The 12,573-nt window shown below is 41.1% G+C and overlaps 1 protein-coding gene across 12 annotated transcripts in view; it reads right to left on the bottom strand.

The window, feature by feature from the left end:
• The window catches only part of atxn2l (ataxin 2-like), a 47,238-nt gene that overhangs the window by 20,372 nt on the left and 14,293 nt on the right, over nt 1–12,573 (bottom strand). For 7 of the 12 annotated variants that reach the window (XM_084678439.1, XM_084678445.1, XM_084678437.1 and 4 more), the window contains 7 exons: nt 11,797–11,883; nt 11,411–11,551; nt 9,406–9,483; nt 9,195–9,256; nt 7,865–8,127; nt 7,629–7,704; nt 7,297–7,440 (listed from right to left, as the gene is read on the bottom strand). In XM_084678439.1, coding sequence (XP_084534565.1) covers nt 7,297–7,440; nt 7,629–7,704; nt 7,865–8,127; nt 9,195–9,256; nt 9,406–9,483; nt 11,411–11,551; nt 11,797–11,883 — 851 coding nt within the window. The remainder of the gene's footprint in view (nt 1–7,296; nt 7,441–7,628; nt 7,705–7,864; nt 8,128–9,194; nt 9,257–9,405; nt 9,484–11,410; nt 11,552–11,796; nt 11,884–12,573) is intronic. The other 5 variants (XM_084678438.1, XM_084678443.1, XM_084678449.1 and 2 more) reach the window with 3 other exon arrangements.

Genomic DNA, 12,573 nt, shown 5'->3' with positions numbered 1-12,573 from the left:
ATATTTTTGTAGTTTGTGCTAACATTAGCAATAATGTCAGCTAGTTTGAGGTGTATGCATAGGCTAACCATTAATTTGGCTTTAGCGTATAGGTGATCTTACAGCATGCCGTAGTGTAACACACTTCGAAAACGAAAGTAAGTGCGTAATGCAGGGCTCCAGACTAACTTTTTCCCTTGGTTGCACTGGTGCGCCTAACTTTTTTATTTAGGTGCACCAGCACAAAATTTAGGTACACCCAAATTTTTCCTTGCATCGCCACAATTTCAAGGTCACCTTTTTATAATAATAATAATGACACATTTTATTTATATAGCGCTTTTCAAGGTACTCAAAGTCACTGTACATGGTTAAAATAAACATAAAACAGGTACATCATAAAATCACAGCATTAATTACACATTAAAAGCAGATCTAAAAAGGTGCGTTTTGACTAGTGATTTAAAAGTTGACAGGTTGGTGCAGTCTCTGATGAGTTTTGGGAGTAAATTCCAAAGGGAGGGAGCGGCGATGGAAAAAGCTCTGTCACCCCAGGTTCGGTGCTTGGTCCTGAGTGGGGAGGTTGGCATCAGAGCAACGGAGGGAGCGGAAGGGAGTGTGATGGTGAAGCAGGTCGGTGAGGTAGTGGGGGGCCTGGTTGTGAATGGCTTTGTGAGTGAGAAGAAGGACTTTAAACTGAATGCGTTGTGGGACGGGGAGCCAGTGTAGGTTCTGGAGGACGGGGGTGATGTGGTTACGGGAGCGGGTGTGAGTGATTAGACGTGCGGCGGAGTTCTGGATGTACTGGAGTTTATTGAGGATTTTGGATGGTGCGCCGTAAAGGATGCTATTGCAATAATCGAGTCTCGAAGTGATGAATGAGTGGATCAGAATCTCGGCAGTGGAGGCATGGATGCGTGCAATGTTTTTGAGATGGAAGAACGCAGTCCTGGTGATGTTTATTGACGTGACGTTCGAAGGTTAATCACGCTCCATATACATTCATATATATTATGTAAATGATCTTAAACAGGAATAAGGTGTAGGAAAATATTGATTTGAAGCACAATTAAACTGTATATAAAAATAAAAATCTTGTGATCAGTGCTTCACTGAGCTGCTAAACTAAAACATTGCAAGCAAAATAAAACATTTTAAAATAGAAAGTGCTACTGACCTAACATTTCATGGCTCAAAGTCTTATAGCGGGTCCCCCCTTGCTGTCGCATGCCCTTCAGATGGCCAACACCTGTAATTTGGCTTTCTTGCCCTTTGGCCTTGGCTAAACCAGCTTGCCACACTCTCCCTAGCATCAAAATCCCAGCTCCATGGGTTAGCTCCATGGACCAGCTCCGTAACTCAGGGGTGGGCAATTAAGTTTTACAAGGGGCCACATAAGAAACTTGAAATGTGTTGGAGGGCCGCATCAACAATAACTTGAACTTAATTCTGCTCACTATTCATTTCCCCCCATTGTAAAAAGCACTAAAGTATATATTTTGATTAGCTGCTACTGGTTATCAGAAGAATAAGGATATTATGTAAATGTTTATATAAAAATATTACATGTTGGTCAACTAGGAAAAGACTATCGAAGTAACAGTAAAAACTAAAATAATCATGACATCAGTGTTTCATTTTATTTGTAACTAGTTAATCTTCACAAACCATCAATAATTGTTTTCAGTATGTTAAAGATATGCAATTGATCAACTTTATACAAAAAGCTATATTTTTTTCCAGTTAAGTTTGTTCTGTGAGAGGAATCCAGTGGGAAAGTGCATCGAAATCTGGCTGAATGTCTGACGTGGATATGCAAAGGACAGCTGATGATCAGGGACCTACAGTTTAACTAGCAAACCATTAACCATCAGCCCACGCCCACTGAATCAATCAAGTTCTTATTATGTCCGCGTTAGTTTTTTTCTTTAGTCACTTAGGGCCGATTCAAATTATAATCCTTCAACAGTGACCTGTCCTCCAAAACTAAGAACACAGCTTTGACCTCAGTAAACAGATACTTAGAAGTCCATGTCTTGTTAAAAACTCTACATTCTGTATCAACCTTTTGTTTTTCATTTTCGAGGGCTAACTCTCCTGTCGGTGAGGTTGCACAAGCGCACATTTGTAAATCGCCTGATCACTAGTCTTTCAGGACTACCTATTTACTACAGCTCAACACATTTAGTTTTAATTTTTGATTTACCTCACGCGGGCCGGATTGGGACAGCCTGTGGGCCGGTTGTGGCCCACAGGCCGTACAATGCCCAAGTCTGCCATAACTGATTCTCTGGTGCTCAGGTCGTAATTTCAATCAGCAGCACGGAGCAGTGTAGGCCTACAGGAATATCTGGACCACAGCCAATCAGAGGCAAAGACCCGCCCCATCTCTGTCTCTGATTAGTTTATACGACGATATGATCCAACCATGAGTGTGAGTTCCGTCAAAGCAGAAACAAACGCTTTGTTCCTGGAGAGGCAGCGGAGGTTAGGTGCACCGGTGCAACCTAGGAACATTTTTAGTCGCACCCGTACAAATTTTGGTCGCATATGCAAAAAAAAACATCCAGTTTTGCAAATGTTCTCACATCTAACATTGCATTGTTTGTTGATGTTTAAGGTATAAAGCTGAGAATGGCGGCTCCCACACCGTTTTATCCACTGCCAGAATCTTTCCTTGGACTTTTGAAAGGGGGGTGCAGGTGGAATGCACACCTTTACCCATTTTCAACGACTGAAAACCTGACTGACCTTCTTCAAGGAGTGACCGGTTGCTAGGTTGGTAGGATAGGTCAAGGCCATTTGGGGCAGGGGTTTTGCATAAGGGGCAATTGGAAAACCTACAACCAATCAGAGCAATGAAACATGTGTACAGAAAAATCCTATCGGAGGTACAACAAACATCTTATCAACAATGCTTAACACTAGAAGTGCCAAGCCAGTTTTCCATATTTATAACGCTGTTAGGGGTCAAATTGACCCATGAGTCTACAGACAGGGGCGTTGATACTGACATGTAATGACCGCTTGATGGTGATTGTTGCAGGGAGCAAAGGCATGGTCTTGAAATTAATGTGCCTTTGTCAATCTGTCATTTATTTCTGTGTTGTTATTTGGTGATTATTTCATTAGTGTTCGTTGTCAAGCACTTCAATCATTCAGCAAAATGTAATTCATTGGCTAAAGAATGTTAAACACATTGCGGGATAGGCTAGACTGCAGTTGGTCTATACTGCCGTGCAAAGGCAGAAGACTGTGAAACTAAATTTTTGTCGAAAATTAGTTTGTAATTTTTGGAACATTTAACGTCTGCTTTATCATGTGGCCAAATATCTTGAATTAATGTTGTTTTTCTGTGAAAATAGGGGTCGTCTTCACCGTAACTTCCAAAAGCCCTAGAGAAGCCAACAAATCGAATTGGTTACCTGCAGAATGGGTCCTCAAATATATAATTAATTAGCATCGGCATGAATGTGGTCGGCTTAGACAAAATACACTCCACATCTAAAATTCCGTCAGACCAACGCAAATGTGCTTCAAGGTCAAACAAAAATAGCAAATCAAATAAAAGTTCAACTACAATTCTAAATATCGCAAGAATGCGATTTTTATGATGGCTTATATACAATACAACAACCAGACATTGACACGTGTAATACAAAAATATAGTATAAGAGTATCCCGCGGTTGAAACGGTATAGCCAAATCTCTCCCGGTAGACACATTTCTACCGTCGCACGGTATATACCGTCATACCGCCCAGCCCTAATGATAGGTGTGAAAACATTTGAATTAAACTAAATCATACTTGTCTTTAAAAAGGCATTGATTCGTTATGGCTCTACGAGTTTCGACTACTTGTCTAACGGAGTGTGTTTGAGTTGGCTCGGCCCTCATGCAGTATAATTGGTTGACATGCGTGTATGATTGACAGGAAGAGAATGTGGGGATGATCGTGAGCGCCTTTAGGCATACAAGTACTCATAGAGCCGGCTCATTCGAACGACCCATCACTACTGAGCATTAGCTGGCGTTCAACGCAAAACATCCCAAACATGAGTCATTCGTGAGTATCCGTGAGTGGCAATTCAATCAAAATGTATTGTGACAGTCAAACACCTATTTGTTACATAGGCTTATAATATACAGAGTTTATATCGTGATAAGCAACTAAGTGAGCGAAGAAACGGAAGTTACTGTATTTTGCCTTGGCATGACCCCTTACTATAGACCAGGGGTAGGCAACCCTGGTCCTCAGGTGCCACTGTCCTGCATGTTTTAGATGCTTCAGCACATCTGTTTCAAATGAATGGGTTGTTATCAAGCTCTGTGGAAGCCAGGTAATGACCATTCATTTGAGTCAGGCATGCTGGAGCAGGGAAACATCTAAGTAACTTCAAAATAGGGGTCAGTTTAAGATCAATATTTTTTAATGTAAATAAATGTAATCACTAAAACATCAAACTGCCGGATTTCCAGTGTCCTACCTCTAAAACATATGGCAGGACAACAAAAAAAACTTTGAAGTTGTTTTTCTCAGTTCTACACTCTGGTAAGTTAAGGTATTTTGCCTTTGTAGGGCAGTATAGTAACCCGACAAACATTTTATAGTCGGCTGACAATATTGCATTGTCCTCAGTCACAGGTATAAACAAACAGGGACATCATAAACATTCAATGGTTTAATTCAGTGGTTCTCAACCCTGTCCTCAGGGACCCCCTGTCCTGCATGTTTTAGATGTTTCCCTGCTCCAACACACCTGATTCCAATAAAAGGGTTGTTATTTAGCTCTGTAGAACGGTAACGAACATGCATTTGAATCAGGTGTGTTGGAACAGGGAAACATCTAAAACAAGCAGGACAGGGGGTCCCTGAGGACAGGGTTGAGAACCACTGTTCTATTTGACCAAGAGTAATGCCAGTTATGCCCATATGTTCTCTTACTGCTATTGAAAAGGGTTCTATGGAGATTGACTAATTAGATCCAGTTGTTAGTTGTCAGTATGTCAGTTAAATGTTCTTTAATGTTTGTTTATTGTCAGAACACAGTTCAAGTATTGCAAAACTGAGAGCGAAGTATAATCATTTGGAAATTATGTTAGCCTGTTGATGCTTAGTCTATGCAATTTAACAACTTTCGGTATGACATGACACAGTGGATAACATTTGGACTCTAGTTTCATGTGTAGATGGCGGGTTACGTAGACTAAGAGCAGTAGCGCATGAAAAATGAAAGTTGTATTTGATAAATCAAGTACCTTATTTTGGGGAAAATAAGCAGCATTTTCTATAAGCCGCACCCCACCAGAATGGGAGCTTTGTGTTTGTAAATCAGGCCGCACTGGAATATAGGCCACGCTTTAAAAGGGAACAACGATACCATAGCGCCGGCTAGCGTTAAGCGGAACAACGCTCACAACTTTATTTACCCAGTACACTTTCCCATTGGACAGCTTGGATAACCATCGACAGTGTTTCCTCTCTGTTGATTTTGCTGCCACGGTATCAGAAATAGGGCTGTACAAAAGGCAGTCTATCAGCAGTGATTGTTAGAGTGCATGTCGGAGAATAGCATGAACACACGCTTCACACCGCAGTTGAGATTGCGTGTGTGCGTCCTTGAGAACTGTAAGTCGTAACTTATGTTGTCAGTTCATTTGAGCCTATTATCGTATTAGTCTATAGTTCCTGCAAATTTAAATTAAGTTAACTGGTGATTTTCGTTGTTTGTATTCTTCACCTGCTAGCTAAATTGCACGTCTGTTGATTTGATAGCGATTGCTGTCCTTGCTCACGTTTTTATTTTAGGTGCATTATTATGCTGAAGTAGTTTTAATTAATAAATAGTGGGTTTATTGTTATTATTTGCTACAGAATGCTTAGCCTATCAAGATCAAATGAAGCAGACAGTGTACATGCTTTCGAGTGGCCCCTTAAATCGATAGGCTAGGCTACTGACCATTTACAATAAGTTGTATGTCAATTATTAATTGGCAGCATTAATGCCATTTAGAACATACTTTGTTAAATTAGTATTAATATTACATTAGCAATTAGACTATTTCATTAACCTGCTCTGAAATGAAGGGTTAGGGGGTTGTTAGGACAGACCTGCCCCCACTGCTAAAGAAAATACTGCATCTAGATAACATTCCCAATCAGGGTGTACACTCAAATTATCTTAACTACCAGACACACATTACACATAAAAACAGAACAAACACAACAATAGAACTTCAAACAATGCTTATCTAACTAAGCTAATGCCCTTAACTTTGTAGCTTTTCAGCTTGCCGCGGAGCATTCTGGGTACCAACAGCATTGTCGCTACAATACCAAGCAATGCACGGGTATAGGCAATCTTACAGCATTGTGTAACACACTTCGGTTGTAGATAGTATGTCCAGAAATAAAGCCAAGTCACTCATGTAGTGGCAAAATCCATTTTTTTGTGTACAAAATTAATTTAGATATAGTATAAGTTTAGCTACCTTGCAAATCCTGCGGATAGCTCACTGTAGCAGACCTTTCTATGTTCAACGGACAAGGGTGTTTTGTCCCTCGGGAGTTGCCGTAGGCATGATGCTTTACGTCATCATTACGTGAAGTCAGTGAGGGCTGTTCGAATGGCGATGTCAAGAAGAGCAGTGGGAAAATACAAGTTGTGAAAAGAGACCGCGTCCGTGTCTTATTCTCCACACAACCATATAAAATTATATCTGAAACAAACCTACAAAGAGTTTGGTTACACTATCGAAGTTGAATTAGCCAATTTCATTAGCGATGCTAGCATTAGTTTGCTAGCTGTATATAAAATGTCACTTGGTCTTGCAGCTGTTTGATTTACTGAAATTATGAAATGTTATGTTCTATGAGCCATTTGCCTACTTAAGCAAGTCACTGTATTTCCAACCCCTGATAGTGTAACTGAGATGACACAGTAGAAATAATTCCTCTTTCAAGTAATAAGCCCCTGTTCAAGTGTTTAAATTAGCTGCACGGTCTGTAGAGATGTTGGGACAAAGCCACTTTTTTGTTTTAAAACCGGCTATAATCCGCTTCGAAATATAAGCCGTACAACCACACGAAAATTGTAAAATCGGGGAACAAGCCATGGCTTTATTTACGAAAAATACGGTAGGCGGCCTATTTACTACAACTAGCCTGACAGATAATGTCAGGCTCAAGCCAGGTCAGGTCAGCTGGAAATCTGTTTGAATGGGAGGGTGGCCACAGCCATCTACCAGAGCAAATAAAATGTGAGCTCCCAGATTGGTCTGGTTGACAGGCTAGCAAGCACAGACACACACACACACCTGTACAGTGTGTCCCTGGATCTGGATTGGAGAGACGTAGGACAGGTATGGGGGGCTGCTATAGATGGCCGTTTGTCCTGGGGGGGGCTGGAGCACCACTGAGGGGCTGGGCCGAGGGGGGGTGGGGGCCGTAGAGGGCTTCTGCTGCAACCAGGGGGTAAAACACATGTTGATGAGACAAAGAGATAGTGTTTGATTTGATACAGTATGTTGAAATGTGTCTCCCCAACACTTTATATTATAATTTACAGCAGTGACCTTATGTTTGGATGTGAAGTGTGTAACGTGTGTCAAGAGCTGGAGTGTGGGTGTGGATTATGCAGAAGACTGACCATGGTCATGGGCCCTTTGATGGGATTGAACTCTTTGGCATTGGGGTTCAGTGTTGACTTTTTCACTTGACTACACCTTTGAAGGAAAAAAAGAAAAAAATGTATCTAAACATATAGTGTAGGTGCCATGCAGTGTCCCTTGTAACCACTCTCATATCTTAGGTTTCACAAGGCCATTAACAAGGAATCCAAATACAAATTTGAGAATTTGCCACTACCCTAGTATGCATGCTTACACAGTCACACCCTCGGTTATCTCGCCGCTGTCCTCGCTGCCAGGGGTCCTGGCTGGCTGGGGTGTCCCTGGTGATTGCCTGTCTGGTCCTGCAGACTGGTTGGCAACAGCGGTGGGGTTGGTGGCCAGCCCTTCTGCAGTTTGGGGATCTTGGGAAGAGGTGGGCTTGGGTTCGGCTGTGGAGGCAGCGTCTGCTGCTGACGTCGGAGCAGGGCTCATCTGGGGAGCATCTGGGTTGGTAGAGGGGGCAGAACTAGGCTGCAGCTGGGACAGTTGGAGAGACAGAGACCGCAGATAATTACACTGAACTTTACATGGGAGTAGGATCCCCTTGAAGCAAAATTTAAGAGAACCAGACAAATACAAGTCATCTTTCATCCGATAGACCCAGTGAGAAAAGGACAGCGCATAGCTGGCATGGGACAGCCAGCAAATGTAGAACCTTAACTCTCCACACTGGGGGTTCTCAAAGAGGGCATACGGATTCACACAAAATGTTCATACAAAACTAGTGGATACAATTTCTGGGGAAATTGTTAGGTGTGCTTGCGTCAGTTGCAGATGAGTCCGTTTTGTTACACCAATTTTACAACTGATATTTCTGCATATTTTAAGTAAGTACTGGCATGTTTACAGCATTATAGTAAGCTGCACTAGTTTAAAACTACAGGTATATAATTATAATATCACCAGCAAACTGTTTACTTGTAAGCTTAAGTCATAATACAATCTAAAACAAACATTTATTTGTGAGGAATGTTTATTTTAACAATTGAAAATGGATGTATCACAGACTGCTGTCATATGTTGGGCAACACGGGGTAATCTCATGATGTTAACACCTCAGTGAAATAGCAGACTACTGTTTCCGAAAGTAGATAATATCAGTGTATTTTGTATTGTCCATTACATTTTACCATTGTGTTTATCACAATGTTAAAGGAGCAAATAGTTATCATCCCGGCCTTTGTCTGTGGCGCTTCTGCAGCTATCTTGCCATTTTAGATAGTTTGCCATCTCCCAGAAGTTAACGAGCTGCTAAACTAATTAGATGTTAGTGACATGACTTTTGCGACTGTGGCTAGCTATTTAGCCACCATTAGCTTCAGTAAATTAAGCCTATACCATGCAATGGAGCATAACATCCAACACAACCAAAGCAAACATGACCAAGACTAACATTTTGACAACGACGTTGTCAAACGACGTAGTCAAACAACGTTGTCAAACGACATTGCGGCTTAAAAACAGCAATTGTAGATGTCAGATAAACAGCAATATGGGTTTGACCATAATAATCGGGGGGTAAACATGAAAGCTCAGCAACCTACCCTGAACTCCTTGCCAAATTTCCGCAACTCCTCCAATTGTGACCTTTGTTGAACCGAGGGAACTGTAAGTATAGAAAGACTTGTTCACAGTACACCAAATCTTCAAAAACAAAACAAAGAGGAGGCACTATAGGAATGCAAAACACATACATAATACGATTGTTTCATCAACTGCAGTGCACAGGTTGTATTTCGAGAGAAAGAAAAATACCTTTACAGCTCTTGGCCTCCTGTGGGCTGGCTAGGCCCTCTGGCCTTTCTTTAGCTGCTGTGCTGAGAATCTCATTCACTGAAAGAAACAAAGGACAACAAAAGAAAAGTATGACTGACAGTCGTGACACTAAACCAACTAACCTTCCATGATAACCGGTTGTAGAGATGGCCATAGAGGTTTCAGAGACTAACCATTTCCATGACCAGTTGAAATCAAGAGTTCTGGACACGCTTGACCCAACTAGAAAGCAACATTCTTCATACTCAACTAAGGTTGCAAAGTGGTGGAACATTTCCAGTAAACTTACGGAAAGATTCCAAATTTTTCATGGAAATTTGGGGGTAATTTATCCACAAAATATATATACAATTTATACAAACAAATATAACATTTTGTTTGGGCATAAGCAGACTTGCAAACTAACAAGTACATAAAAATGTCTATATACACACAAATGCATACATATGAATTTTTAACTTTTTATATTTTGGACATTTTATAGTTATAACTACGTTTATCGTATGCACCTTCCTTCCATAGTAAATTCCTTGTTTGTGCAAACTTGGTGAATAAAGCACACATTTGTATGTATTTATTTGTGAGCAGAACTTCAATCGATTATTTCAGATTTCTATTTTATTTTGACTGGATGTCGTCCTTCGGCTCAAATGCAAGTATGGCTTCAATAGTCCTGCTGTAGTGTGCTGGGGCCCGTTCTCCATATGTTGCTAACTCAGTTAGCTTGATTTGATTGTTGACGATTTGTCATTATCTTGGATTGTTCATCCTGGACTTGCTGCCATAGCAACAGGTCCGTAAGCTTAAACCTGCTCGGGAGCAGGTTTATTTTATGTAAACACGATTAGATTGAGGCTTTATAAGCAGAGGTGATACAGGAAGTCTGTCACAGACACGTCTTGTCCGTTTTTACTACAGGAACCTGTTGCAGAAGGTGCAAGAATAATGAGAAGAATTTAACATGACACCGAATTGCACATTGCGTGATAGACAGGCTCCTTGAGCACAGCGCAATATGCTAGCCTATACGAGAGATATAGGCTAGCAATGTAGAGATCCTCTATACTGAGAGGATAGCCTATCGTTTTTTGTGAGGGTATCATTTACATAATACATTTGTTGAAGCCACATCATATGACATTTTAGAGGATAAATGAAAATATGAAAGTATGAAAATAAAGAAAACATAGGCCTAGCTTACTGTAATAAGCAATAAACATCTAACATGATCACTACTATACATTTAGTTTGGTCTGCTACTTTTTGTCAGCCCTCTTTCTTGGATTTTGCAGACTTTGAGGTGTTCCCTTGCGTTCTGATTAAATCTTCAAATTCGGAGTAACCTTCGAGCAAGCTGTTGCGCTGTTGGCTCGGTTGTTGCGGGAAAAACAAGGCGCTCATTTTGGTCACGGTGAGCAGCCATAGACTTATGTGACTGTGAACAGTTGCTGATCAAGGTTTTCTACTATCGATACATACCCCCTTTTAGACCAACGCATAACTCAATCCAAAAACATGGGTGTTCGAAGAACCTAATTAGCCAGATCATGATTAGCAAGATGATGTCATCTTGGATGTGTCATTTGATCTCGGATGTAATAAGCGACGTACGGAGAACGGGCCCCAGGATTCTAGAAATGATCTGTGCATGTGATTGAGTGCATGCAGGGGATGTGGCCTCAATGGCCCTGGAGTAAGTAGTGTTGTGTGTATACAACTGAGGAATGTGCAGGGTAGAAATTTAACAGAATTTGCATTCAATCTGGTTGTTTTAATCAAGATCATGCTACAAGATGTTGTATTTTTTTGGTCCCTGTTATGGGCTAACATGCAAATTTCCAGTTTGTTCCCATATATTCCCGTTAATTCCCATGGAAAGTTTCCAACGTTGAAAATTCCTGGAATTTTGCAACCCTACTCAACAGATGTATGCCGTCTTTTGTTTTTATCAGTTTAAATGGTGTAGGACATGTTGTCTTCTCACCATCAACAGGGAGGTGGGGGGTGGGGCCAGAGGGCTTGGGAGGTGCCCCAGTAACCAAGGAGGACGGGGTGGTGTCCAGGTAGTCGGGAGCAGTAAGAGGAAGGTCCTGGGGAGGGGAGTCTGGCTTTGGAGAGCATGACACTTAGTGGAGGAAAGAATGGTGGAGTAGGTGATGTTAGACGATAACTGATTATTTTCTACTTTAAGCATGATCTGTAAAATCATCTACATCTGTGTTATGACCTATACACATGATTTTAAATCAATAATACTCAAGAGAATTAGAGGTAAGAAAGGAATTAAGTAACATTTTAAACAATGTTGACATTGTAAGTGAGTGTGTAGAAAATGGAAAATGCAGTTATGCATTTGTGAGAGGTACACACCCACAGGTGAGGACTGCGAGTTCGCAGTGCGGAGAGTTCTGTTGGTCTGAATAGGCCTCTGGGATTTGGGCGATGTTCTTGACAACACTGAGACACAGAAAGCCTTGTCATCCACTTCTAACATATGAAGGTACTCAAATGTGCCTCACTCAGTCCATCTTACTAGCACAAAAAACAAATTTTCATAAGGAAAACACCCCTTGAAGTCTCCAAGATTCAATTAGATAATAATGCAGAACAAATATACCGTAATTTCTGGACTAAGCGCACCTGGATATAAGCCGCGCCCACTGAATTTTTTAAATTTTTTATATATTTTTTTTTAATACATATTTTGTACATAAATAAACCGCACGTCTATAAGCCGCAGGTGCCTACCGGTACATTGAAACAAATGAACTTTACACAGGCTTTAAGAAAACACGGCTTGGAACAAAAATAGTTAGGCTCTAATGAAACACGGCTTGTAACAAAAAAAATTAAAATAGCAGTAAACAGTAGCCTACCAAGAAAGTCATTGGTCACTATCTTCCTCCTGAAACCACTGAAGTAATCTCCTTTGTGTCGGAGTTGAATAGCCACGGAATTGCTTCATCTGATATTGGATCGTTTTCATTGTCGCTCTCGTCACTTTCATCCGTTCCGGAGGCAAATTCCGCACTGAGCTCATGCTCCCCTCTTCAACACGCAGCAGTCCAGTCTTTCAAAACCCGTTGATAGTGGATTTTTGGAAAATGCTCCATGCTGTCAGGACCCACTGGCAGACTTGACCATAAG

Source organism: Hypomesus nipponensis, chromosome 17, assembly GCF_054491055.1.
Source record: "Hypomesus nipponensis isolate SF chromosome 17, ASM5449105v1, whole genome shotgun sequence".
In the NCBI taxonomy this organism is placed as follows: domain Eukaryota; kingdom Metazoa; phylum Chordata; class Actinopteri; order Osmeriformes; family Osmeridae; genus Hypomesus; species Hypomesus nipponensis.
The sequence above is the reverse complement of the archived record's forward strand: the minus strand, read 5'-3'. Positions and strand labels throughout refer to the sequence as shown.